This window comes from Argopecten irradians, chromosome 8, assembly GCF_041381155.1.
Source record: "Argopecten irradians isolate NY chromosome 8, Ai_NY, whole genome shotgun sequence".
In the NCBI taxonomy this organism is placed as follows: Eukaryota; Metazoa; Mollusca; class Bivalvia; order Pectinida; family Pectinidae; genus Argopecten; species Argopecten irradians.
Window position 1 is genome coordinate 9,785,406 of NC_091141.1, and position 27,982 is coordinate 9,813,387.

Below are 27,982 nucleotides of genomic sequence, written 5' to 3' on the forward strand. Positions count from 1 at the left end.
GTAATATACAGACTCCTCCCGTTTTCAAGTGTGACCCTAGCAATATAAAGTTTCCTCCTGTTTTCATGTGTGACCTCCATAATATGCCATTTTGAAATTGTACCCATTCGATTCCATATTTCCGATACATATGTAGTTGCTGAATAACATTATAAACGTTTCCAAATGCATTATCACACATCACAATAATATATTTAACCATTGGATTCCTTATTAAGGGCGTTTTACTTATTCGATTCCCTGACTACTTATTCAGCTTCCAGATTACTTATTAGTCTGAATCCCTAATCATGGGTAACAAAGAGGTGGAAAAACCTACCTCCGATCTTCCATGAAAAGACAGTACAATGGTAATAGTACAACTGCGATAGCATGCAATAGTACCAGAGGTAAGGTCGCGTTCCCTCATAAAAAGAAAAGGGAATCCGAAATAAGCTGAACATATGCCTTGACCGTAAAGATCATTCATGTCGATGCACCAATCATAGATTTTCCAGCGTGACTTGTCGACTCTAGAAGAGGAAGACCAAATTGGTCAGGCGACGCAAACTGACACGTAAGAGGAAAAGCCTGTCTTAGCGAGGCCTCCTGAGAGAGCTTCCACGTATGACGGTGGGGGTTCTTGGGACGTGAAAGCATCGACAACAGGCCCAAGGCTAGCGCAGGATATTGGTTTTTGGTGGGAGAACCAGAGGAACATACAAACATACAAACGTCCTCGAAAAACGAGGGATATATAGCTGGCATGTTGTCAGAACCGGGTGGCGGTGACTGGAGAGTGTGTCCGCCAGAACATTAAACCTTCCTGGAAAATGCTTGATTTAAATAATAAACTGCATTTCCCAGAAGAGAAGAATACGGATAGCGAGGGCACAAAACCGCGAGACCTTGATCCCCAATGCTCTCCAGATACACAACACAATTGTAGAGTTTTCCGTAGCCACACAAACTATCTTGGAATAAAGAATCTTCCAACAAGACTGCAGAGCCAGTAGAACAACCTTCATCTCAAGCATGTTATGCTCGAAATGCTATTCCAAAGACCACTCCACCGCCTGGCAATTGCCATCGAGATGAGCCCTACTACACGGTCATTGACGCATCCGTGAACAAGGTCATACTGGGATCTGACTTGGACAAGGAAACCTCCGGAGAACGTTGTCTTAAAGAGTGTACCAACGACCAAACTCAAGCCAAGTATCCCATTCCCTGCTAGCAGGAACCCAGTTTGCATGGAGGCACATCTAAAAAGATCTGTCTTCGAAGGGGGCCACATCTGCCACAGCGTTGAGGTAACGCAGAAAACTGAGAAACCTACGAACCTGGATGTGGAATCAGGCGATGAACGTCAGAGCAAGATCCCTGGCCATCTCTAACGTCTCCAGCGGTTGAAGAGTAATACCCTGAACCGTGTTGACATGGTTTTCCGGGAAGACAAAGTCCTGATCATGGGGCAACCTCACCTTGGACTTATGTCTGTAAGGAATGAAGCCGACTTTGAGTAAAACAATGGTCTTCTACTCTAAAGATTCCCGAACTAAGTGGAGCATGAGAGAATCATATATTCCTTGTGGTGCAAAAACCCTACTAAAGCCTGCAGTAGCTCGATGAAAACCAACTGAACAGTCGTGAGCCCGAAAGACATGGCCCGGAACTGGAAACTCTTCCCGTTGCAAGGAAAACGAAGGAATACTTCTTGATGGGAATCTGGAAATAGGCATCCTTCAGATCCCCTGAAGTGGCCTACACCTCCTCTCTCACCGAAGCTATGATAGCCAGTGCAGTCTCTATCGTGAAGTGCGGAAAATCTACGTGCCTGTTGAAGGCACTAGGATCTATGATAGGAAGCCAAGCTCCGGACTTCTTGCGGACCAAAAACATTCTGAAATAGCAGCCGGGTATGCAGTCTACCACAGGTACCTTCTCGACAGCGCCCTTTAGAAGCTTGGTCGTCTGTTCCTCCTGGATGGTAAGTGTCTTTTCCGGATCACCTGGAGGAAGTATGAAGATAGGCTTTGTTACCAAGGGTGGATCCTGTATGATTGGAATACCTTATCCCTCCTTGACTACTTGACTATTCTCTTGAATGAAGGCAAATAGTCGACCTCCTATAGGAAGACCGGGGCGAGGAAGGTCGAGACCTTTCTAGATGGGAGAATCGTTTCCTAAGTCTTATCTTGCTGTAGAAGGACCATAATCTGAGATTGGAGGAGCGGTGTTGCCCTTGACGTAAGGCTTCAGCCGCACAGCAGACTAGACTTCTTCTTGAGTGGCGCTGATCCATGAGAAGTACTGACCTTCATGGTCTGCATTCTTGTCAAAATAAGGACAAAAGCGACAGAGTGATCCTTCAAATCATAATGAATAGAAGAAAGAGTTCCTCCAAAAGGAGTGGAGCCAGAGAAGGGGCAGTTAACTCGTCCAGAGATTTTTATGAAAACAGAATAACACCTTGCCAACAAGAAATTAACGAGCAATGACACCTGTAACGAAGCCAAACCTCTCAATACTCTATTTAGGAAGAGACGAAAATGTCCTGAAAGTCGGTCTGTTGTGTCTCGGATATCCTACCCTCAAGCAAATCATATACTCTATAGAGACAGCAGAATCAAATCAATATTTCAGAGCCTGCTAAATGGGTAGATCTTTAAAAATTTAAGCAAGTATGTGAGATTACCTTCTTCAAAACTAGTGATGGCTGACCCTACTTGAAGACTTCATTAACACTAGACATTGCCAAACAATATTAACAATATTGTCGTCTTTGGAAGTTATCTGATCTGCAGTCTCTATAGAGACAAACCGTCAGCAGGTTATATGCGACAGAATCTGGATGGAGAGACGCAACAACCTCTTCATCTTGTGATATCTCTTAGAACCGAACACCATATTATCCACTTCGTAGGGTATTTAAATATCAAATAGTTCATCAAATAGTTGATAGCAGAGTTTGAACCAATTATTATGCAATAATTAATTGGAAATCGAATAAGTAATCAGGGAATAGAATAAGTCATGGAATAAGGAACTAGGAATTAACTTCACGAAAGTATTAAACATTCTTGAAAACAGCAAGAATATGCACACTATGGATGTCAAACTTGAAAACGGAAGGAGTCTATATAAATGTGGAGGTCAGAGACGAAATTGGATGGAATCTGTATAATGTTAGGGTCACATTTGAAAACGGGTGGGGTCTTTACATTGTGTGGGTCACACTTGAAAACAGATGGAGTCTGTATATTGTAGAGGTCCCATTTGAAAACGGGTGGAGTCTGTATATTGTGGAAGTCACATTTGAAAACGGATGGAGTCTTTACATTGTGGGGTAACACTTGAAAACGGGTGAAGTCTGTATATTGTGGAGGTCACACTTGAAAACGGGAGGAGTCTGTGTATTGTGTGGGTCACATTTGAAAACGGGTGGAGTATGTATTTTTTGGAGGTCACAGTTGAAAACAGGTGGAGTCTGTACATTGTGGGGGTCACAGTTGAAAACGGGAGGAGTCTTTACATTGCTAAGGTCACACTTGAAAACGGGAGGAGTCTATATATTATTGAGGTCACATTTGAAAACGGGTTGAGTTTGTATATTGTGGAGGTCACATTTGAAAACGGGTGGAGTCTTACATTGTGTGGGTCACACTTGAAAACGGCATGGAGTCTGTATATTGTGGAGGTCACATTTGAAAACGGGTGGAGTCTGTACATTGTGGGGGTCACAGTTGAAAACGGGAGGAGTCTGTATATTGTGGGGGTCACATTTGAAAACGGGAGGAGTCTGTACATTGTGGAGGTCACACTTGAAAACGGGAGGAGTCTTTATATTATAGAGGTCACATTTGAAAACGGGTGGAGGCTGTACATTATTGGGGTCACACTTGAAAACGGGAGGAGTCTGTATATTGTGGAGGTCACATTTGAAAACGGGTGGAGTCTGTATATTGTGGAGGTCACATTTGAAAACGGGTGGAGTCTGTACATTGTGGGGGTCACACTTGTGGGGGTCACACTTGAAAACGGGAGGAGTCTGTATATTGTGGAGGTCACATTTGAAAACGGGTGGAGTCTGTACATTGTGGAGGTCACACTTGAAAACGGGAGGAGTCTGTATATTGTGGAGGTCACATTTGAAAACGGGTGGAGTCTGTATATTGTGAAGGTCACATTTGAAAACGGATGGAGTCTTTACATTGTGGGGGTCACACTTGAAAACGGAAAATGGAGTCTGTACATTGTGGGGGTCACAGTTGAAAACGGGAGGAGTCTGTACATTGTGGGGGTCACACTTGAAAACGGGAGGAGTCTGTATATTGTGGAGGTCACATTTGAAAACGGGTGGAGTCTGTACATTGTGGAGGTCACACTTGAAAACGGGAGGAGTCTGTATATTGTGGAGGTCACATTTGAAAACGGGTGGAGTCTGTATTTTGTGGAGGTCACATTTGAAAACGGGTGGAGTCTGTACATTGTGGGGGTCACACTTGAAAACGGGTGGAGTCTGTATATTGTGGAGGTCACACTTGAAAACGGGAGGAGTCTGTATATTGTGGAGGTCACATTTGAAAACGGGTGGAGTCTGTACATTGTGGGGGTCACACTTGAAAACGGGTGGAGTCTGTATATTGTGGAGGTCACATTTGAAAACGGGTGGAGTCTGTACATTGTGGAGGTCACACTTGAAAACGGGAGGAGTCTGTACATTGTGGGGGTCACAATTGAAAACGGTGGAGTCTGTATATTGTGGAGGTCACATTTGAAAACAGGTGGAGTCTGTACATTGTGGGGGTCACACTTGAAAACGGGAGGAGTCTGTATATTGTGGAGGTCACATTTGAAAACGGGTGGAGTCTGTACATTGTGGAGGTCACACTTGAAAACGGGAGGAGTCTGTATATTGTGGAGGTCACATTTGAAAACGGGTTGAGTCTGTATATTGTGGAGGTCACATTTGAAAACGGGTGGAGTCTGTACATTATTGGGGTCACTCTTGAAAACGGGAGGAGTCTGTATATTGTGGAGGTCACATTTGAAAACGGGTGGAGTCTGTACATTGTGGGGGTCACAGTTGAAAACGGGAGGAGTCTGTACATTGTGGGGGTCACACTTGAAAACGGGAGGAGTCTGTACATTGCTAAGGTCACACTTGAAAACGGGAGGAGTCTATATATTATTGAGGTCACATTTGAAAACGGGTTGAGTTTGTTTATATTGTGGAGGTCACATTTGAAAACGGGTGGAGTCTGTACATTGTGGGGGTCACACTTGAAAACGGGAGGAGTCTGTATATTGTGGAGGTCACATTTGAAAACGGGTGGAGTCTGTATATTGTGGAGGTCACACTTGAAAACGGGTGGAGTCTGTACATTGTGGAGGTCACATTTGAAAACGGGTGGCGTATTTACATTGCTAGGGTCACACTTGAAAACGGGTGGAGTCTGTACATTGTGTGGGTCACACATGAAAACGGGTGGAGTCTGTATATTGTTGAGGTCACATTTGAAAACGGGTGGAGTCTGTACATTGTGGGGGTCACAGTTGGAAACGGAGTGTCTGTATATTGTGGAGATCACATTTGAAAACGGGTGGAGTCTGTACATTGTGGAGGTCACACTTGAAAATGGAAGGAGTCTGTATATTATGGAGGTCACATTTGAAAACGGGTTGAGTCTGTATATTGTGAAGGTCACATTTGAAAACGGGTGGAGTCTGTACATTATTGGGGTCACTCTTAAAACGGGAGGAGTCTGTATATTGTGGAGGTCACATTTGAAAACGGGTGGAGTCTGTACATTGTGGAGGTCACACTTGAAAACGGGAGGAGTCTGTACATTGTGGAGGTCACACTTGAAAACGGGAGGAGTCTGTACATTGTGGAGGTCACATTTGAAAACGGGTGGAGTCTGTACATTGTGGGGGTCACAGTTGAAAACGGGAGGAGTCTGTACATTGTGGGGGTCACACTTGAAAACGGGAGGAGTCTGTATATTGTGGAGATCACATTTGAAAACGGGTGGAGTCTGTACATTGCTAAGGTCACACTTGAAAACGGGAGGAGTCTGTATATTATGGAGGTCACATTTGAAAACGGGTTGAGTCTGTATATTGTGGAGGTCACATTTGAAAACGGATGGAGTCTTTACATTGTGGGGGTCACACTTGAAAACGGATGGAGTCTGTATATTGTGGAGGTCACACTTGAAAACGGGAGGAGTCTTTATATTATGGAGGTCACATTTGAAAACGGGTGGAGTCTGTACATTATTGGGGTCACACTTGAAAACGGGAGGAGTCTGTATATTGTGGAGGTCACATTTGAAAACGGGTGGAGTCTGTACATTGTGGAGGTCACACTTGAAAACGGGAGGAGTCTGTGTATTGTGTGGGTCACATTTAAAAACGGTTGAGTATGTATTTTGTGGAGGTCACATTTGAAAACAGGTGGAGTCTGTACATTGTGGGGGTCACAGTTGAAAACGGGAGGAGTCTGTACATTATGGGGGTCACACTTGAAAACGAGAGGAGTCTTTACATTGCTAAGGTCACACTTGAAAACGGGAGGAGTCTATATATTATTGAGGTCACATTTGAAAACGGGTTGAGTTTGTATATTGTGGAGGTCACATTTGAAAACGGGTGGAGTCTGTACATTATTGGGGTCACTCTTGAAAACGGGAGGAGTCTGTATATTGTGGAGGTCACATTTGAAAACGGGTGGAGTCTGTACATTGTGGGGGTCACAGTTGAAAACGGGAGGAGTCTGTACATTGTGGGGGTCACACTTGAAAACGGGTGGAGTCTGTACATTATGGAGGTCACACTTGAAAACGGGAGGAGTCTGTATATTATGGAGGTCACATTTGAAAACGGGTTGAGTCTGTATATTGTGGAGGTCACATTTGAAAACGGGTGGAGTCTGTACATTATTGGGGTCACTCTTTAAACGGGAGGAGTCTGTATATTGTGGAGGTCACATTTGAAAACGGGTTGAGTCTGTATATTGTGGAGGTCACACTTGAAAACGGGTGGAGTCTGTATATTGTGGAGGTCACATTTGAAAACGGGTGGCGTATTTACATTGCTAGGGTCACACTTGAAAACGGGTGGAGTCTGTACATTGTGGGGGTCACACTTGAAAACGGGTGGAGTCTGTATATTGTGGAGGTCACATTTGAAAACGGGTGGAGTCTGTACATTGTGGGGGTCACAGTTGAAAACGGGAGGAGTCTGTATATTGTGGGGGTCACACTTGAAAACGGGTGGAGTCTGTATATTGTTGAGGTCACATTTGAAAACAGGATGGAGTCTTTACATTGCTAGGGTCACACTTGAAAACGGGAGGAGTCTGTATATTGTGGGGGTCACACTTGAAAATGGGAGTCTTTAAATTGCTAGGGTCACACATGAAAACAGGAGGAGTTTGTATATGGCTAGGGAATTTGGAAACGAGAGTAGCTATATATTGTCTGTGTTTTACTATAGGTCATGTTTGAAAACGGCAGGAGGCTGTACATTGTGGTGGTCACACTTGAAAACGGGAGGAGTATTATATGTTGTGGGGTCAGACTTAACTGGTGGGTCTGTATATTGTTTGTGTATTGTATAGGTTTATTGTTAAAGCAAACCTTTTCAACGGCAAAATGTTTGTTTCCTGAATGTGTTTTTTATATTCTTATATTCTAAGTTACGACACTAGACAAAATATTATAATGAATTATCTCTTGATCTCATACTGATTTTCTTCTTGGATATTATCAAGTAGATTCTAATTACATGTATTCTCTAATTTAAGAAACTTAAAAAAGTCCTCGCTATACATATTACCGATGAAGTTAGTGTGTACACTTAATCATTTGTTGCAATCGACCTCTGGTTGTTTTATTTTTCTCTTTACCACATTTTATGAAGCTTCTTAGCTGCTTGTTGATTAAGAGATACTAAATTACCATTTCTCCCCACCAAAACTATACATTTGAAACGTATTTCTGTCATATATCCATTAAGTGTTACATAGTATTGCTTTACAGATCGATAAAAGTCTTAGTCCAGTCCATGTATTACATAGTGCCCCTGGTCACACTTGAAAACGGGTCACAAATGAAAATGCCACACCGGCTCTTGTCACAGCTGTTTGTCTCAGATGACGTCACGAATCTACGGCCACCTGGTGATATCAGGGGCGATACGCGATGCGATCCTTCTAGACAACTTCAAGGGTCGTTGTGGACTTCGTTTCAAGCACATTTTATTGAAATTACGTCAAATACAACCTGTATTTTTTGTTGGAAATTATAAAGTGCACCATATTAAACAAATATCAACACAAAAATAGCATATTTAAAATCTGTTTTTATCACCTTTAAATATTCTGCCACGTTATGAATTGTGTAAGCGTGTGTAATCATACGAAGCAAAAGATTAAAACCAAACTGCTTTGCATCATGATGTTTTTTACAACAGGTAGGCCTAAAAAAAACGATTTATAGATCAAAACCGCGGTCCATTCCAACGTATCGATACCCTACTCAACTTTATCCTTCGATAGAACCACCAGAAAGAGACTTTAATCCTTAAATATATCTTGTTATTTTACTTATTTTCAAAATGATGTTTTGCGAAGAAAAAACGAAAACAAATCGTACACATAAACGTCCTGAGTTACTCCCTTGAGTAGGAGTTCTTCTATTTTTTTCAAGCTTGGATTGTAAACACCGAGACGACACGAAAGGGGGAAAACCTACCTGGAACACACTATGTCTGAGCCAAGTAATGTTGTTTACAATGTACATAGAATTATATATCGGTGGTCAGATCTTGAAATATCAGTAAATCACGGGTATCACAAGTCTGTTCGATATTTTAATAATGAAAAATTCCTCTATGATGTTAGAAACTGGTATGATACAGTCGTGGATACCAATGGATCACGACATGAACATGTTTCATGCTGCAATATTTCGTAACATGCATGTGCCTAGTTATTCACTTTCCTCCCACGGTATATATCGTAGAAACAAAATCAGATATCAGCTGTAAATTTTATACCTCGTTTCAACAAGTGAGACAATAGTATTTTCTTTAAAAAAGTATAAAGAATATTAGAGCTGTAATTAATTTTCCCATTCTTTTAATTAATATAAATGAAATTTAGATTCTTTATTAAGATCAAGATTAAGATAAGTTTATTTCTGGTTCATCGACTTATATGTAAAGTTCTCTATAACCATGACTCAGACAAAATATTGAGAGTTACAGTTTAATACCTTTTATCACCCGGTAACCCCCCACCAATTACATCCCAATAACCTTACCCACTCTCGAACTGTGAACCCCCCCTCCCCCGCCCCCCACACCAAGCACCCGCCCCCCCCCCACTCCCTCCCCCCCCCCCCCCCCCATCCCCCTGCTAACGTTGTATATAGAGTTCTTGTTTCTGGATCCAATTGTTGGTCAAACTGCCCGCATTTTTGAAGGATTTATAATTTGGTTTGGCGCCATCACTACAATTCTCTGGTAGATCGTTCCATATCTATGTAGCTCTGTAGTTTAAAAAAAGCTTTCTCCTAAATTCTCATAAGTTTGATCTTTGTATGGAAAATTGCTTCCTCCCCTCCTATGCCCCCTGCTGCTCTCGGCGGGGGGTCCGTTGCATCTTTCCATAAAGATAAAATGTTACAACATTCGGAGTCATATATTCCATCTAAAATTTTGAAAGAGTTCTATCATGTCTCCTCGTATTCTTCTAAATGCCAATGTTGGTAATTTCAGTTTCTCCAGCCTTTGACTGTATGCTAGATGTGACATTTCTGGTAGACATTTTGTCGCTCTTCTTTGGACACTTTCTATCATTTCTATATGCTTCTGTAGGTAAGGCGCCCATACGGGGCAAGCATAGTCCAAATGAGACCGAACTAAGCATTTATATAGCGGAATAAATGATTTGATGTCTAAAAACTGAAAAGTTCTTCTCAAAAGTCCAAACATGGAATTGGCTTTTTTTACTTTCTCTGATATATGGGTGTCGAAGCTTAACGTGGAATCTACAACTACTCCTATATCTTTTTCTTGGTCTATATGTTGCAGTGTTTTTTCCATTGAGCTGGTATTGTATAATTTCCTCACGTTGGTTTCTTGTTCTCTGTTTGTGTATCCTCATGTGTTTGCATTTATCTGGGTGCATTTTTAGAAGCCACGTTTCACTCCATTTCGACATTGTATCTAAATCACTTTGCAGATCTAAAGCATCATCTTTGCCACGGATAGCCTTGAATATTTTAGTATCATCCGCAAATAAGTATACGTCTGACTGCACTATATCTGGAAGATCATTAACAAATATCACAAATAATAAGGGTCCAAGAACCGATCCTTGTGGAATTCCTGATGTTACACTTGACCATTCGGAATTTTTGCCATTCACTGTTACCATTTGATGTCTTCCTTTCAAAAAAGATGAAATCCAAGTTTTCATCTGCTGGTTGAAATTATATGAGTTTAATTTATTCAGTAAACGGTTGTGCGGAACTGTATCAAAAGCTTTCTGATAATCCATGTATATACAATCGACTACGTCACCTTTATCTAAAGCAGTTGTCCATTTATCCAAAACTTCTAAAAGTTGTAATGTTGTTGATCTACCTGATAAGAAACCGTATTGTTTGTTGGAGAAGTACTTGTTTTTCCTCATAAATGTTACTATATGATCCCTTATTAGAGTTTCTAGTGTTTTACAAACAACTGACGTGAGACTTACAGGCCTATAGTTTCCCGGTTCACACTTATCTCCTTTTTTGAAAATGGCACACACTCGAGCCCTTTTCCAATCATCCGGGAGAGTTCCTGTTGAAATTGATTGGTTGAATAACTTCGTTATTGGATATGATATTGTACCAGAGGTGTTTTTCAGGAACATCGGGTGGAGTTCGTCTAGTCCGGGGGATTTATCCGGTTTGAGATTTTTTAGGATCTTTGATACAGCTTCTTGTTCTATATTCATTTGTGACATCTCTTCGGCAACTTCTCTTATGTACAGATGAGGGGTCGTGTCCGATTCCTGTATGAATACACTGCTAAAAAACCGACATAACACTTCAGCTTTTCCCTTATTTGATGTAACTTTAGTTGAAGTTTTGTCCGCTGGTTTTGCATATAGTTCTCCAATCTCTGATTTCGACGTAGATTTAGATTTTATATAATTCCAAATTGCTTTTGGATCCGACTTTGCCTTTATCGCTATATTGTGCTCATATTCTTTCCTCAATCTGCGTGTTAATTTCCTTACTTTATTTCTGACCCTATTGTATTCCTTTCTCACGTTCATATCCTTTATTGTGAATCAATTATAGTCATGATCATATGATCTGCAGATTACAATTTTCAAAATCATTTTTTTTCACTCAGAATAATTAAATAGATGTCCTGATATTACTTAGCAACACAGAGAGTTTAAAGCATTTAAATGCTATTAAGTTGAACCAGAATTAAATAAACAACAAGACAGTTTTAAAGATTTCCCCTTGTATTGGAAGTTGTCGATATAACCTTTGTGCCCCTCTGATGGTTATTTATCGCGGTCAAGGTGCCCTTTTCAAAACCCAGCACCATGCCCTTTTTTTTCCTGTGGGAAACACTAGTTTGAGTGGGCATACATATAAAAATATATAGGTTGGCCATAGCTCTGCATTTAAGTAACACTTACCCATTTGAGTAATCATTTAGTTTAATCACAGGCGTCTGCATCTGGTTTTGGAAAAATACAATGTCCTACCCCTACTATATGTCCTACCCCTACTATAGTAGGGGGACGTAGGTTATTATATTTTTATCAAACAAGAAGCCGACGCCTGTGGTTTAATTACCCAAATGCAGAATTAATTCTATGTAATTAAAAAACATTAAGTTGTTTTTAACTGTTATAAAAAGTGTCACCATAATTTTCAGATTGCCTTACTAGTAATCTAAAACTATAGCCCAGTACATAACTGGATTTCTTATATGTCTCACTTTGTAAGATGACAGGACATGTCATCAGTGTAAATGTATAATTTCATTGTTGAATGAGTTTGACCTGTGTTCTATTTTAGTCCCACAGTAAGCAATGGAGGAAAATTTATACAATTAATTTGTGACTTAATTTATCTAAACTGAGACAATGAAGTTACTTATTGATTACTCAAATGGGTAACTGTTACTCATGATCTTTGTATGATCAAATGCAGGACTATTACCAATATGCAGGGTTGTGCCCAATATTAACCTGCTAAAGTTTTTACAATGCGTTGGTATTTAGATGAAAAATAATGTATCATGAGGACATTTGCAATAAGTGACATAATTATATGCTTGTTTATTTCCATCAGCCAACCATCCAGAGGACCCTCCACCTTCCTATGAATCCGTGATCCAGAATTCAAACCCAGAAACTCCACATGTGCCCGGAGCTGAACCAAAGCCTCCCTATACAGGATACTCTATACCTCAACAGCCATATCCAGCCCCTCCTGGTAGCACACAGGCAAACCCAACACAACAACCCTACCCCACGCAGCCCTACCCCACACAACAGCAGCCATACCCTACTCAGCCAGGGCAGTATCCCCCGGGGAGCTACCCACAGACAGGATATGCCTATCCCTCTCCTGTACAAGGCCAGCAGCCCCAGTATAATTACCCTCCTTCAGGACAAGTGGGGACAACTCCTGGAGTATTCACCACCAACACAACTCTAGGGGTAAGTAATGCAATATTTAACTAAAAGGATGATTCAGTGCGCACATGAGTAGTAAGTACATTTGTATATCATAGGAGTTTGACATTTTGTCAATAACTAATTCGGTGTAAAACACAGTAATAGTGAAACTCTGGGACCAACATAACCACTTAAGTCCCTGTACATATAACACTTAACAAACATTCTACCTTGACAGGTAACGGAAATAACTACAAATTTGAAATTTTGAATTGATTTAAACATGTTCATTATAAACATAGTTTACTGTTTAGCATAAATTTGAAAATAGCTATTTGTATATTAGAAATGTATTTGAAAATAATATTTGAAAATAATTAACCTCTCCCCCAAGACCTACATAATGTATATACTATACACAGTATTTTATATCATATGACAGGGTATTTATGTTTATGCTGAATATTATAGCCAGGATGTCAAACCCCTGCGGGAATATTTAGTTTTCATTTATTTTTACTTTCAACACTGCTTACAATTGTATGTGGATCATATAATCATGAGCAGAAACAGGAAGGCATTAATTATAATTGCATAAACAGTTTAGCTTCTATTATTTTTTTATCATTTACATTTTATTGATTTTCATCAAAGCATGACATTACAAACATTAAAGACAATACACAATTTATCATTTCATAGTTGCATGATTTAGTGTTACCACTTAAGGTGCACACTGACTCACTAAAGATATGATGTAGATGACAAGACAATCTTTACTATGGAAGCTTGGAACATCTGTAGTATTAAAAAGCATGTAATTATAAAAGGTGTATTATTCTAAATTATGAATACATGGTATGTTGTCATTTATCACTATACCACCTTTTGATGAAGCTACCACACTACAAGATTAAGCCAATCATAAAACTAGAAGCAAATAAGCAATTTTGACACCAAAAATGTACAGATAAATATTTTTTAATTTTGAAACCCGAACTCAAGGTGCACGTGGGTATGTATATATATATGTTCATATATTTTATATGGAGGCTTATATTTACAAACATTTGTGATGTAAAAAATGTGTAGATAATGAGTTGTCATTTTAAAATTGAATACACCTGGTGAGTAAGTTACCACTCCAACTGGCTACTGTACATGTTTCACTGAAGATAAAATATGACAAGACGAACATGACAATACAAACTTTCACATTTGCGGTGTCAGAAATGAATATATACATATGTTGCGGAATAAACATTAGTACCAAGATGATGCCCTAGTTTTCCTTTTAGAAATTCATATCATACCTGTATATATATATACAATATATACATGCATATAAAATAAAGACTATGGATCATTTATGAACTGTCCTCTGGGAGATTACTCATAACTATAGCTGGAATGGAACCCCATCTATATAAAAATCTTTGCTCATTGATAAAATTAAGTTTTTCAGATTTATAGTATTGTAAAATGACCTCTTTAAACATTTTAAGACTTAAATATCTGCTTTTGAACTATACAGGTATAGATATATCTTTTTAGCAAAAGGATTATAATATTAGAATATGAGTTTGTCCTTATATTTCCAAATATAAGGTTTTCAAAGTCCAAATCTTCTACAAAATAAGGTGCTAACCACTCTTTTACTTCTTCTAAGAATTTGCTAACAATATTACATTCAGAGAATAAGTGTTTGTATGTTTCATTATGAGCACCACAGAAACCACAGAGTGGAGATCTGAGTCTGCTCTATATATGAATCCTGTGTAAAAAGTGGTTTGTGGGTAAGATTCTAGTCTGTGAAGTAATCTATATTAAAACCACCGAAGGCTAGTATCTTTGGTTACCTTCATAGGTAATACAAATACACTTTTTTGTGAAGTAATCTATATTAAAACCACCGAAGGCTAGTATCTTTGGTTACCCTTCATAGGTAATACAAATACACTTTTCCACCAATCTTCACTTTTTCATGTCCTATTGTACATGTGTTCCATTTCAGAACAGCTGTAGGTTTTTTAGCCGAGCTAGTTACAAATACATTGTATATATTCCTACATCCCTTAATATCTTGGAATATTATTTCTAGAGCATGAGGCCATTCTGAAAGCACTGTAGGCAGAGGTAGGTTCCCTAAATTAGGCCAACATTTTAAAACTGCCTTTTTAATTCCCTCAAAAGTGGTAAAAGGTGGATGAAAAAAATTGTCTTCACAGAATCTTTCATATGTATACAATTTACCAGTACTACAATCATATAAATCATGAATACTATAAACTCCATGTTGTGTCCATTTTTAGCTCGCCTATTCGAAGAATAGGGGGAGGTAATGTTGTCACCCCGGCGTCTGCGTCAGCGTTGGCGTCCCATTTCACGTTAAAGTTTTTGAGCAAGTTTCTGTTTCGTCAATTGTTTAAGCTTAAGTCATCATAAATGTTTATGATTTTATTTTTCTAATGTGTATGGATGCTGAACGTGATAATACAACCAATTTGGGGCCCTTTAGGGGGTTTTTGAGTCTGTTAATTTGTCATATTTCTATGTGAAAGTTTTTGAGCAAGTTTCTATTTTGTCTATTGTTTAAGCTTAAGTCATCATAAATGTTTATGATTTTATTTTCCTAATGTGTATGGATGCTGAACGTGATAATACAACCAATTTGGGGCCCTTTAGGGGGTTTTTGAGTCTGTTAATTTGTCATATTTCCATGTGAAAGTTTTTGAGCAAGTTTCTATTTTGTCTATTGTTTAAGCTTAAGTCATCATAAATGTTTATGATTTTATTTTCCTAATGTGTATGGATGCTGAACGTGATAATATAACCAATTTGGGGCCCTTTAGGGGGTTTTTAGAGTCTGTTAATTTGTCATATTTCCATGTGAAAGTTTTTGAGCAAGTTTCTATTTTGTCAATTGTTTAAGCAAAAGTCATCATAAATGTTTATGATTTTATTTTCCTAATGTGTATGGATGCTGAACGTGATAATACAACCAATTTGGGGCCCTTTAGGTTTTTTTTGAGTCTGTTAATTTTTCATATTTCCATGTTTAAATAGTAAATACTTGAACATCAACTTCTTCTGAATAGGCGAGCTTTGCTGTTCTCCAACAGCTCTTGTTTATAGAAAATGCTACTATTACCAACCTTAATCAATGAGTTATACCACAGAGGTTCATTAAAAATTACAGTGTCATTCAAAGGTATTTTAGTACAAAAAACTTCTTTCCAAAAGGGATTGGATATCTTATCAGAGCACAGTTGAAAATATTCATTTCCAGCCCCTGCTAATCCTAAATTTGGATGCGGTATATTTCTTAAAATCAAATGACGCCATATGGATTCGGATAGACACAGCCTTTTAATCCATGTGAGTTTCAATGACTTGCAAAAATATTCTAAGTTCATCATTTTTAGACCTCCCATGTCATAAGACTGGGATAAAGTAGTTCTGGCTATTCTGTCAATAGACCCATTCCATATATACGAGTAGATGATTTTGTTTAGTTTTTTTAATCAATATGTCTGATGGGCTGGGAATGCTTAAGATCAAGTGTACAATCTTTGAGACAGCTAGTGATTTTGCAACTGTTATTCTACCAATAACCGTCAATTGTCGTTTGGACCATTGAGTTAGGAGACGTTCAATTTCAAGTATTTTCTCTTTGAAGTTCAAATCAGGCATATTTATAAGCTCAGTACTAAATTTGATACCCAAAACGACAAATATGTCATTAATCCACCGTAAGTTATGTTCTATGCATATTTTCTTTTTACTTTTTGTCTCTTAGCCAATCCAAATAGCTTGCGTTTTTTCAAAACTTGGTTTCAAACCAGAAAACTTAGCGAACTGATCTAAAGGGTTCAACAATTATATTCATGGCCTTCAATAGTTAATTCCTTAATATCTTTGCTATTTCTCATCATTATTGCCATGATTTCCGCACACAATATGAACAAATATGGCGCATTAGGATCTCCTTGTCTACATCCACTCTGAATTGGGAAAAAGGAAGAAAAAATACCAGTTTGTAGGATACCTACTTTAAGAATCGACTTTGAATTATTTGATCCATCTTATGACACTATCAGAAAAGTTAAAATACGACAAAACATTGTACAGGAATTTCCATGATAGCGAGTCGAAGGCCTTCTCAAAATCAATTAAGAGCAATAGTCCAGGGATGATTTTCTTTGGCAGAGTTTGATCATGTATTATTTGATCTAAGAAAACCTTCACCCTTTCTGGTTTTATGACACTATCAGAAAATTGGCCTATAATTTAAACTCCGATACGACAGCAAACAAATTATATTGTACAGGATCTTTCCAGAAAAATTTCCACCTGACCCATGAAGTGCGGAGAGGCTTATGTCATGTGCGCGGCGTCCGTCCGTCCCGTGAGAAGGCGTCCTTCTCAACATTTCCTTTCAAATCGCTAAATCAGAGTTTGCATGGATTGAGCCACAAACATCCAATCAGAACTTGTATAAAATTTTGGCTCTGTCCAGGGATGTAAATCTTAAACGCTACTTTCTAGGAGTTTGCATGGATTGAGACCACAAACACCTGGGGGAGGCGGAAACAGAACTTTATAAATTTTAAGCTCTGTAGTGATCAATAGGGGTAATGTAGCTACTTGTCCTTAAGTTCTGTATTGTAACCAAAATTAGCCACAAACCTCCTGCAATAAATTTTGGCTTTCTAGCCCCTCAGGGGAAATAGAAGTAAATCCTTTAAAAACCTTCTAATGTAACCAAATTTTCTGGTTTTCAGGTGTATTAATCCTTTAAAATTGCTACTAGTCTTATTGTAACCTTTGGCCACAAACAACCTTGGGGTAAGGTGAACAGAACTTGTAAATTCATTGGTCCCGGGTGGGCTGGAGGGGCGGGCCCATAGGGGAAATAGAGGTAAATCCTTTAAACGCTACTAGTCATGAGAGTTCTGAAGTAACAAATTTATTTGTATATGTTCCACCCGGCAGGAGGGGCGGGGCCCAATAGGAGGTAAATAGGGTAAATACTTTAATTAGTAGCGTAATTGAACAGAACCTATAAATTCTTCAAGTACTTAAATCGTATCCTTTAAATCGCTCTCGTCAAAGTAGTTTTTCTGCATGAATTTAACGCAAATTTGGCCACAAACAAACCCAAGGGGAAGGGGAACAGAACTTGTGTAAATTTTGACTCTGGACCCGCCGGGGGTAGGAGGCGGGCCCATAGGGGCTAATAGAGTAAATCCCTTTTAAATCGCAACTAGACATAGACTCTACAGAATTGTAACCAAAATTGGCCACAACATCCTTGAGGCAATGGGAACGAGAACTTTTATAAATTTTGGCTCTGATCCCTCCAGGGCAGGAGGGGCGGGCCCAATAGGGGAAATAGAGGTAAAACCTTTAAATCTCTACTAGTCATAGAGTTCTGCATGGATTGGACCCAAATTTGGCCAACAAACATCCTTGGGGGAAGGGGAACAGAAACTTGTATAAATATTGGACTCTGGCCCCCCCTAGGGCAGGATGGTTGGGGCCCCAATAGGGGAAATGAGAGTTAAATCCTATAAATCACTTCTTGTTCCTTGAGAGATTGTTGCTTGGATTTGTGACCAACATTTGGGCCATAAACATCCTTGGGGGAAGGGGAACAGAACTTGTATAAATTTTGGCTCTGAAACCCCCTGGGGGCGGGAGGGGTGGGGCCCAATAGGGGATTTAGAGGTTGATATTAAAATTCCTTTAGAAAAGAAACAATGAACCTGTATTCAGAACATTATTTGGCATTACAAACCAGGTGAGCGATACAGGCCCTCTGGGCCTCTTGTTAAAAAAAATTCTGCAGTAAATCCATCTGTGCCTGGAGATTTGTTTTAAAGCCATGCGCTGCCTCCCTAAACTGAAATTTCCCACTTGATCAGCATCTTCCCTCCACGCGATCAAGACTTTGGAGGAGGGCTATCATATATCTCTAATTATCTCATTCAAAGGTTAACATAATCTAGGGGTATCTTCCTTTAGAACCACTATTGCATATTATTGTAATATTTACATTCCACACATGCGCAAGATATCACTTATGCTGTTGTAAGATTTCAGTACCAGAGTTTGTCAATCAACTTAGTGTATTGTTTTTTATAAATTGACAAAATTTCTCTTTTCTAAGTTAAAAAGATATTTACTTGGTATTTGATCCTTCTTCATAATCCATAAAGGGCACTTACTTCTTAAACATTCTATCTTTACAATTCCTCATTCTTTTAAATATTTCAAATTCTTTTGTATTTTGATCCAGCATATATTTACTGGTTTGTGACTGTCTTCCCGAATTCTTGTCAGTTGCATGTTCTATTAGAAGTGTAATCTGTTTTTCCCAAGTCCTCTTTTCTTTTTAGTTATTGTTATTAGATGATAATCAAAAATTGTAATACATTGCGTATGTTCCAATCATTACAAGGGGGGGCCTCAAAAAATAATTGGTCACATAAAGGTTAAAGGGAATCTGATGAAAATCAATTTTGTTCAAGTCCTAGCATTCCACAGTATGGTCATTACTTACCAGGGGTTTTGATTTTTGTTTCAAGGTTGTTTTAAATATAACTGATTTAATCTCTGTCAACATAATTTATTTATAAGGTATTAGTGGTATATGTTTTTACTAGTCTCTAAATATCCTTTACCTCTTTAAAATATCTGCTTCAGAACGTATCAGACAGAGATTATTGCACTATGATCATGTTTTAGCTCTACAGGTTATGATATTTACATGTTCGATATTGGAAAAGCATATTTCTTCAGACATTCAAGAAGAAGTAAAATCTTTTTTTTTTTAATGGAGCGTTTCTTGGACCAAGCTTATAAACGTCTCAAGTCTGGATTTTTAACCTTCCAGGGATCACATAGTCCGAATTTTTTCAGCAATCTCCACGACTTTGAATCTAGCCTTGGGTTATATAAAGTTAATATAATTGTGAAGTATCCATATATTAGGATCTAAATATATAGGTAATAAATTCACCACATATAATAGTAAATTCAGGATCAAAATCCAAGAGGAAGGACTGTCTATGTCTTCAAAAAAAACTCTGGGGAGTCCTTATTAGGACCATATCGATTTATCAACATGAAGCTAAAACCTTGCAGCAGTATCTCAAACTGCAATAAGTTCCCATTGGATGGTCCATTTTAATGTTTACCTAATGTGTATTGAAAATTTGGTTGATAGAAATGCTACACCCCTAGAAGTACTTTTGAAAGGATTAATGATACAATCAAAACCCCATTGTGATCTAATAAAAAGGGAACTGATATTCAGTGGAAGGTGGTGTTCTGCCTTGAAGACAATAGATAGAACATGTACAATCTTTGTCTTCCACAAAAAACCGAATACTTCTCTTCTGGTATTGGAACTGTTCAGCCCCACGACAGTTCGATCGACATTAATTTACACTGCCATTATTTTAAAGTTAACTTTTCCAATTTATAGGAAAATGTGGCAATAAGCTGTACATGTAGACAATCAATACATTAAGATATTACCGCACTATTTGTTTTTACACAATATATACAAAAATAACATAAAGGATAAAAGAGAAAACTGATTGTACATTTATCAAATAGTACACATATAACATGTAATCTTCTAAAACTTCCCGTTTCAATCATTTGCAATATCAATACTTACATGTATATATGTGAAGGAAAGTAATTGCACGACTCTCTGATATAAATTCCAGGTCTGCCACAAAAAAAGGCTTTACAGGATGCCTGCTTGGCATTTGGGTATAACAAAAAACTCAGTCATATAATTAGTTGGAAAAGAAATGTTGTCTGATTAAAATATTCTATAAAACAACAAGTTGTTGTTCAAGTCAGCGGCTTAATTTTCTACTTTTATCTCAAGAAATATTATATTATTAGATTCTGGTTGAAATTATCATACAACAGATTTCAATCTTTGTTACACTTGCACATGGGCTTGTACTGGATTATGCACCAAGCCAATAAACTGAATATATTTGGAAAAATACAAGTTAGTTTTTGACAGTAAGTGACGTGCAATTAAAATATGTTTGATATATGATATAATGGTACTCTGATGTAAGAGATCTTCTTTAAAGAAGCTTGAACAATAGCCCTACAGTTTTTCTGTAAAAATAACTAAAAAAATTAGCATACTTTTTTCTACAGGATGTTGTATTATATGATATTAAAAACAAAACATCAATTGTACAAACTGCAAGGGGTGGGTTGGGGGGGGCAGCTCTAAGTAACAAAAGGGAAGTCAATTATGTTGTTGAGTATTCTTCCCATTTCTGGTCCTTTTGTTTCCTGACCTCTAGCCACACACCCCTGGTAAAAGATTCACGATATTCTCCTTTGGTAATTATCAGATTGTCTCCATGCGCATATGCGATGGACGAAAAGTTCAGCGCGTTTAGAGCTTCTATTATTTTATCTCAGACAATTTTATGTTTCTGAGCAGGAAATACATGTACATACAATTGTAAAGTCAGACTGTACTCACTCAAAGCTGACAGCTGGATCATTGTTAACATGAATTTGACAGAGAAATAATGTTAGGTCAGAGTCATCAAAATATGGCAAAAAAAACAGGGTATTCATGTAATACAAGTTACATATAGATTAATAAGGTTCCACTGTAAATTTGACTAGAATAATTAATGGATGGTGATTGTCAGCAGGAAGAATTTATGAAAAGTATATTTCAGGGTTACATGTATATAATTGTATATATACTGTTGATAATTAAGTCAAATATATAATATTCATCCATTACTTACTTTCATCAAGAATCTATCTAATTCTGAAATGGTCCCGACTTGCAGACTATTTGCCAGATATCAGTGTGAGATTATGATAATAACTATTTTTTTTGTAGGCCAATGCACAGAACAATCTACGGAAGAAAAGGGCTCTACTATGCACTACTGTGATGATCGCCATTTTTATTGTAATCATCATTTTCATTATACAAATAGGCTTTTAAGTGATGTTGACATATCCATCAGGAAAGACAGACAAGGTGAACTCGAACACAAATCAATGTCATGTATATATATCATTATACTAAGTACAAAGTTCAGTGTAGTTTGATATTTCCCCACATGTTTGATAATTAATATTTTTAACAAGAATTTTAATATTTTCAAGCATTGTGAGCACTTTTTCTCAGCACTTCGGAATGAATGTAAAATAAATGTATTTTGATCTGAAATAACATTAAAACTTAAAAAACCTATAATTACAAGAAAAACAATTTTGAAAAAGTGAGAATTCCTGTAAAAGTATCTTTTAAGACATCAAAGTACAAAAATTGGGTATTTTTAATGAAACCTGTCTAAGTTACTAGTTAATTAGATAATTGAGTGGTATGAAATGGTCCTATTGTGAAATCCATGTTCTCTTAAAGATGCTCCAATGCTGATAAATGGTATTTTTTCTCTGTCAAAAACCAAAGCAGACTGTTAATATTTTTTCTATAGTTACAAAAGTTACTTGCTTAACTACCATTACCATCTACTCCAAGATTAAATAATTTAGGTTAAAATAAAATAATTAATTGCATCCAGAAAAAATTCTGTAGTGCTTTGTCTTTTATGGGAATGAAGAAACTGGTACTGGTTACTCATGTACCTAAAGCTAAAATAAGACATTTTTAGATTATTTCTGTGTTATTTAGACTATATGATTATACACCAATTATATGTTCAAATGATTTGAGTATTGTTTATTGCTCTGTCGGCAGTGTTTTGAGCATCATTAAAGCTGTTTGAGGTTATGTAAACTTTAGTTTGTATATTTACATTGTTATCAAGTTATCTCCACATATTTACACAGATTTATATATAGCCATTTAATTGACTTAATTAAAAGATAACACACTGGAAAAATGTCAATTAATTATAAGACCTTCAAAGAAAATGTGAAGTCATACAATTGTTGCTTTTAAAGATTGTCGATTTTTCATAAAACAGGTGTTAAATAGACACCATTTATTTACTTGTGATTATTATTTATTATATATACTATAGGTATTTACATTGTAGTGTACTATTTTTATATATTGGTAGATATGTGTGTTATACATGATCACCTAAAGAATGGAATTGGTATGATTGTAGTATTGAGTGAAAGAGGGAGGAAACCAATGCATATCTTGCCTTGTAAGGGATGACGTTTGAGTCATTTTATAAACTGAGGTGCTTTTTCATTAAACACAAACAATTAGCTTACTTAATCTTAGCCTTTGGATCCAAAGTGAACACCTGTAGATTTTCTATGAATTGCAATTGTAATTATACTTTACATCACTTGAATATTTGCTATATTTTGAAACATTTCTGTGCGATATTTTCCAAAATCTAAGATGGCCTGCAATTGAAACTCTTTTTCCTAATTGGTTGTGCTATTTAGCTGTTTATGTTTTGGTCTTGCATCACAGGAATATTTGCTATTTGTATTATTACTTGACCTTTTCCTGTGGATGTGTTCCCCCCAAATTGATTTGAAATCCAAGATGTCTACCATGAACTCTTGTTCTTGTTTGGTTGTGCTTTAGCTGTTTATTTTTAAGTTGTAATTTCACATCTTTGATAGCCTAGCTTATTCCATACAGACACAGTTTCAGGAGAGATTCATTTTGATTTGAGTTATCTGTGGTTAGAAGGTTTCATGATTTCATAGAAGAGATATTCAGATACAAGATGGCGAGTCCAATAAATGTTCTGTCAGTTTAATTGTAGTATGTGTGATAATTTATACTCAATATCTAGTCATAGTAGAAGTTCACTTGTTTTTTTAGCAACTTTTCAAAGTGCCTCATCGTACTAAACATATTACCAAATATTATTTGTTTTATTTTTAATGCAAAGTAAGTAACAGGGGAACTTGAACTTGGTTTGATGTACCATTTGTTTTCTGCTATACCACAGACATAACTACTTGTACACATATTTATGATATAATACCACTCACTGTATTACATGTATGATGATTGCGTACTGATTTTCTATACTGTGTATATAAATGATTTTAAAAAGATTCTTAGAAATGTAAATGTATGGGGCATCAAAAATTAATATTGTTACAATGAAATAAATATATTTATACATTATGTTCTCTTTGTTATTTTCTTACAATCAAAACTCCTTCACTGTCTTACCTAGGATGTTCTTGTCTGAACGAAAGCGGGTATCGGAATAACGAAAGCGGGTATCGGAATAACGAAAACAGGTATCGGAATAGTAATTTCCTTCAAAACCAAAGCTACCTATTTGTTGAATCAGCAGTACATTCTTTGGTGGCGATGAAACAGACTACTTTCAAAATGAATTGTAGTCAACATCCTCTGTCAAAAATCACCACAGTATGTCCTGATAAAGGGTTCAGATAGGACGCAGCAAAATCGATCTTGTGCTTCTGACCAACTATCGAAAGTCTTGATACGGACAGATTGAAAACTTAGTCTTTACATTATATTTTTTCTGGTTAAATCAATTGTTTGACCTCGGACAGCTACAGCAATTTGGGGATGCAGGGATGATATAGACCTTACCCGACGGCCGAAATCCTCACCGACATTATACGAATAAAAATTGGAAATAATAAACGCATAAAGTTAAATAAATGTGGAAGTGTGTTCGAAAATCATCACCGACATTCGCCAGACAAATCTAGGTCAAAGTATGGCTGGCAAATAAATCTGATTCATATAGAACAAGGGAATCAGCTGTTAACTAAACAAATATTATTATGACTGACTAATTACACAGACCAAGGAATATTGTGATCAGCCGTTAAAAGAAAAGTGATGAAAATTTCAGTAATATAAGCATACGCTTTATTTTATCCTTTCACATACAATAATTATGGCAGTGTAACAACAGTTTGGTATTTATGTGGGTCATCTCGTCTAATCGGATGTTTATCCGATATAAATATTAACTAAAATGAAGACTGCTCGTGATCATTGGAAGCAGAAATACTGCAAATGCTTTGATGTTACAATTGTAAGTAGGTTGTGAAAGGTGAGATTAATGTTCTATTAACACCCAGGGTCATTCAAATTGTTTACAGTGAAGTGCATGTATTAGGGGATTAGTACATGCGTGTTCTTTTCTGCGACTCTCTGTGATAATAAAACCTTTGCCCTTCTAAGTGTTATCTCACTGAAGGTTGCCGCCAGAGATACAGATCAAGCCCATTCCATACGGAATTGTATCATAGCGGCAACGGCAAACCAGTCGTCCCACGCCCTTAATGATGAATGTTATAAGCAGAAACAGAAATTGTCGCGGCGAAGGGACACAATCAGACTCTATGTTGTATAAATCATTATGTTTGACAATGCAAATTTTCTGCATTATGTCATTTAAAGAAAACAAATCTGTTTTGACCTAATATAGCATCGCTTCAATCTGTGAAATGTTACATTCATTGCAATGGAAGAACTAAATATAATACCAATCAGGATGTTTCGTTGTCAATGCGTATCAATCACGACTCAAGATATAGGTTATCTCGCGACTGGAGATTATCTCCCTGTAAAAATAGATTATGTTATTGTTGAGGGTCAAACATTTGAAAACTGGTTGGAGTCTGTATATTGTGGAGGGTCACATTCGAAAAATAGAGTCTATATAAGGTCCACATTTGAAAACGGGTGGAGTCTGATATTGTGGAGGTCACATTTGAAAAAATGGTAGTGGAGTCTGTTAATTGTGAGCGTCATCCCATTTGAAAACGGGAGGAGTCTTGTAGTTTTTGGAGTGTCACACTTGAAGATAAGTTGAAGTTAGAAGTATGTGTTTATGTTCACATTTGAAAACGGGTGTAGTTCTGGGTAAAGCTAGTATGGAGTCAATATATTGAAACGGGTAGAGTCCTGTATTTTAAGAGGACAAAAATAGAAACAGGTTGTAGTCTGTAATATTCTGAGGTAGAGTGGCGAGTAACCACTTATGTGAAAATGGAAGGATTTTAGTAAATCGAGAGGTATCACATTTGGAAAGACGGGTAGAGTCTAATATATTGTGAAAGTGTCACATTTGAAAACAGGGTAGTAGTCCTGTATATCGTGAGATGTCACACATTTGAAAACGGGTAGAGTCTATAATATTGAGAAGGTCACATTTGTAAACGGATGGAGTCTGTTATATTGCTGAGGGTACACATTTGGCGACAAACCGGAATAGTCTGTATGTGATTGTTTAAGGTCACTCTTGAAAGATAAGTAGAGTCTGTATGTTCTTAGGGCCACCTTTGAAAACGGTAAGGAGTCCTGTATGTTTTGGAGTTCCCCCCCCCCCAAAACACTTGAATATAAGTAGGAGACTGCATGTTGTTAGGGGACACACATTTTGAAAACAGGATGGAAGTTGCCTGTATATGTGAGAGGTCTCATTTGGGATAACGGTGAGGAGATGTCATATATTGTGGAGGTCACATTTTGAAAACGGGATGAGTTTGTAATATTGTGGATGGTCCCACATTTGAAAACCGAAAGTGAGTCTGTACAGTAGTCTGTGAGGGTCTCACATTTGAAGAACGGGTAGTAGTCTGTAAGGTTTTTTTGGAGGCCACAGTTGAAAACGGTGTACAGTCTGTAATATTTTAGAATGTAAACATTTTGACAATGGAAAAACGGAATCTTCGTATATTGTAAGGTGCCATTTGAAAACTGGGAGGATTCTGGATAATGATGAGGGTCACCTTTCGAAAGCCGTTTGTAGTATGTAGATTGTAAGGGTACACATTTGAAAACTGGGTAGAGTCTGTATATTGTTGAGGTTCCCATATTGAACAACGGGAGGAGGAAGTTCTGTATAATTGTGAGTGGTCCACATTTGTAAAACGGGTGGAGTATCTATATAATCTGTGGAGGTTTCACATTTGAAAAAATGAGTCTGTATATTGTGTGGGTTTAGTAGTACACGTGATGGGTCTCACTTTGAGAAAACGGGAATTGAGTCTATATGTTGTTGATGTCACATTTTGAAAATGGCGGTTAGGTGGTAGTGTCTGTATCGTTGTGGAGGTCACATTTGAAAATGGAAGTGAGTCTGTATATTGTAAAGGGTACACAATTGAAACAGGGTGGAGTTTGTGTGTTGTGAGCTTCACAATTGAAAAACCGTTTGGAGTCTGTGTGTGGTTGCGAGGTCACATTTTGAAACAGGGTGGAGTCTGTATTTTGTTGGAGGCACATTTGAATAACGGGTGGAGTCTCCATTATATGGTCGAGGGTCCACATTTGGTAATTCCCCGGGTAGTGTCATATATTATTTCTGGAGGTCGTCACATTTGATAATGATGGCTGGAGTCCAGATATCGTGAGGAGTCACATTTGGAAACCTGGAGTGAGTCTATATATTGTGGTGGAGGTGTCAAACTGTTGTAAAACGGGAAGGTGTCTGTATATGTGGATGTCACATCTTGAAAATGGAAGGTGTACTGTTTATTGTAAGGGGTCACCAAATTTTGAAACAGCGGTGGAGTTTGTGTGTTGTTAGCGGTCACATTTTGTGAAAACGGATGGAGTTTGTGTGTTGCGGAGGTCACACTTGAAAACGGTTGAGGAGTCTGTATACGTGTGTGGGTCACTTTTAAAAGAGGGATGGAGTCCAGATATTGTGGAGGTCACACTTTGCACGAAACCGGTGTGGAGTCTGTATTTGGTGGAGGTCACACTTGAAAAAACGGGAAGATTCGTATAATGTCGGGGTTACATTTAAAAACTGGTGGAGTCTGTATACATTGTTTAGGGTTCACATTTGAAAACGGAAGGAGTCTGGATATTATGGTGGAGGTCACATTTGTAAACGGGGTGGAGTCCTATATATTGTTGAAGGTCCCATTTGAAAACGTGGTCTATATATTGTGGGAGTCTCATTAGGTGTCTGTATATTGTGGAGGTCAACACTTGAAATGAAGGGGTCTGTATTTTGTGGAGTCTGGTAACCGGGTGGTGTCTATATTTGTGAAAGGTCCCATTTGAAAACGGGAGGTGATCTGTATGTTTTTGGAGTTACACTTGAAGATAAGTAGAGTCTGTATGTTTAGGGGGTCTCATTTGAAAACGGTGGAGATGTTTTTGAGTTCACAGGAAGTAGTCTTGGGTGAGAATTATTGTAGGTGACACATATTGAAACCGTTTGGTGAGTCTGTATATAGATAAGTGGTCACATTTGAAAAACGGGTGGAGTCTGTATATTGTGTGAGTTCGTCACATTTGAAAATGGAGAAGAATTGTAAATCGTAGGGGTC

General features: G+C 37.6%; 1 protein-coding gene across 1 annotated transcript; it reads left to right on the plus strand.

The window, feature by feature from the left end:
* The first annotated feature begins 8,675 nt into the window (after nucleotides 1-8,675).
* LOC138329299 (protein lifeguard 1-like) lies at nucleotides 8,676-21,751 on the plus strand. The gene is made up of 3 exons (XM_069276196.1): nucleotides 8,676-8,766; nucleotides 12,360-12,730; nucleotides 21,597-21,751. Exons 1-3 carry the CDS (start codon nucleotides 8,754-8,756, stop codon nucleotides 21,702-21,704), a joined length of 492 nt encoding a protein of 163 aa, XP_069132297.1. The 5' UTR covers nucleotides 8,676-8,753; the 3' UTR covers nucleotides 21,705-21,751.
* Nucleotides 21,752-27,982: the final 6,231 nt, after the last annotated feature.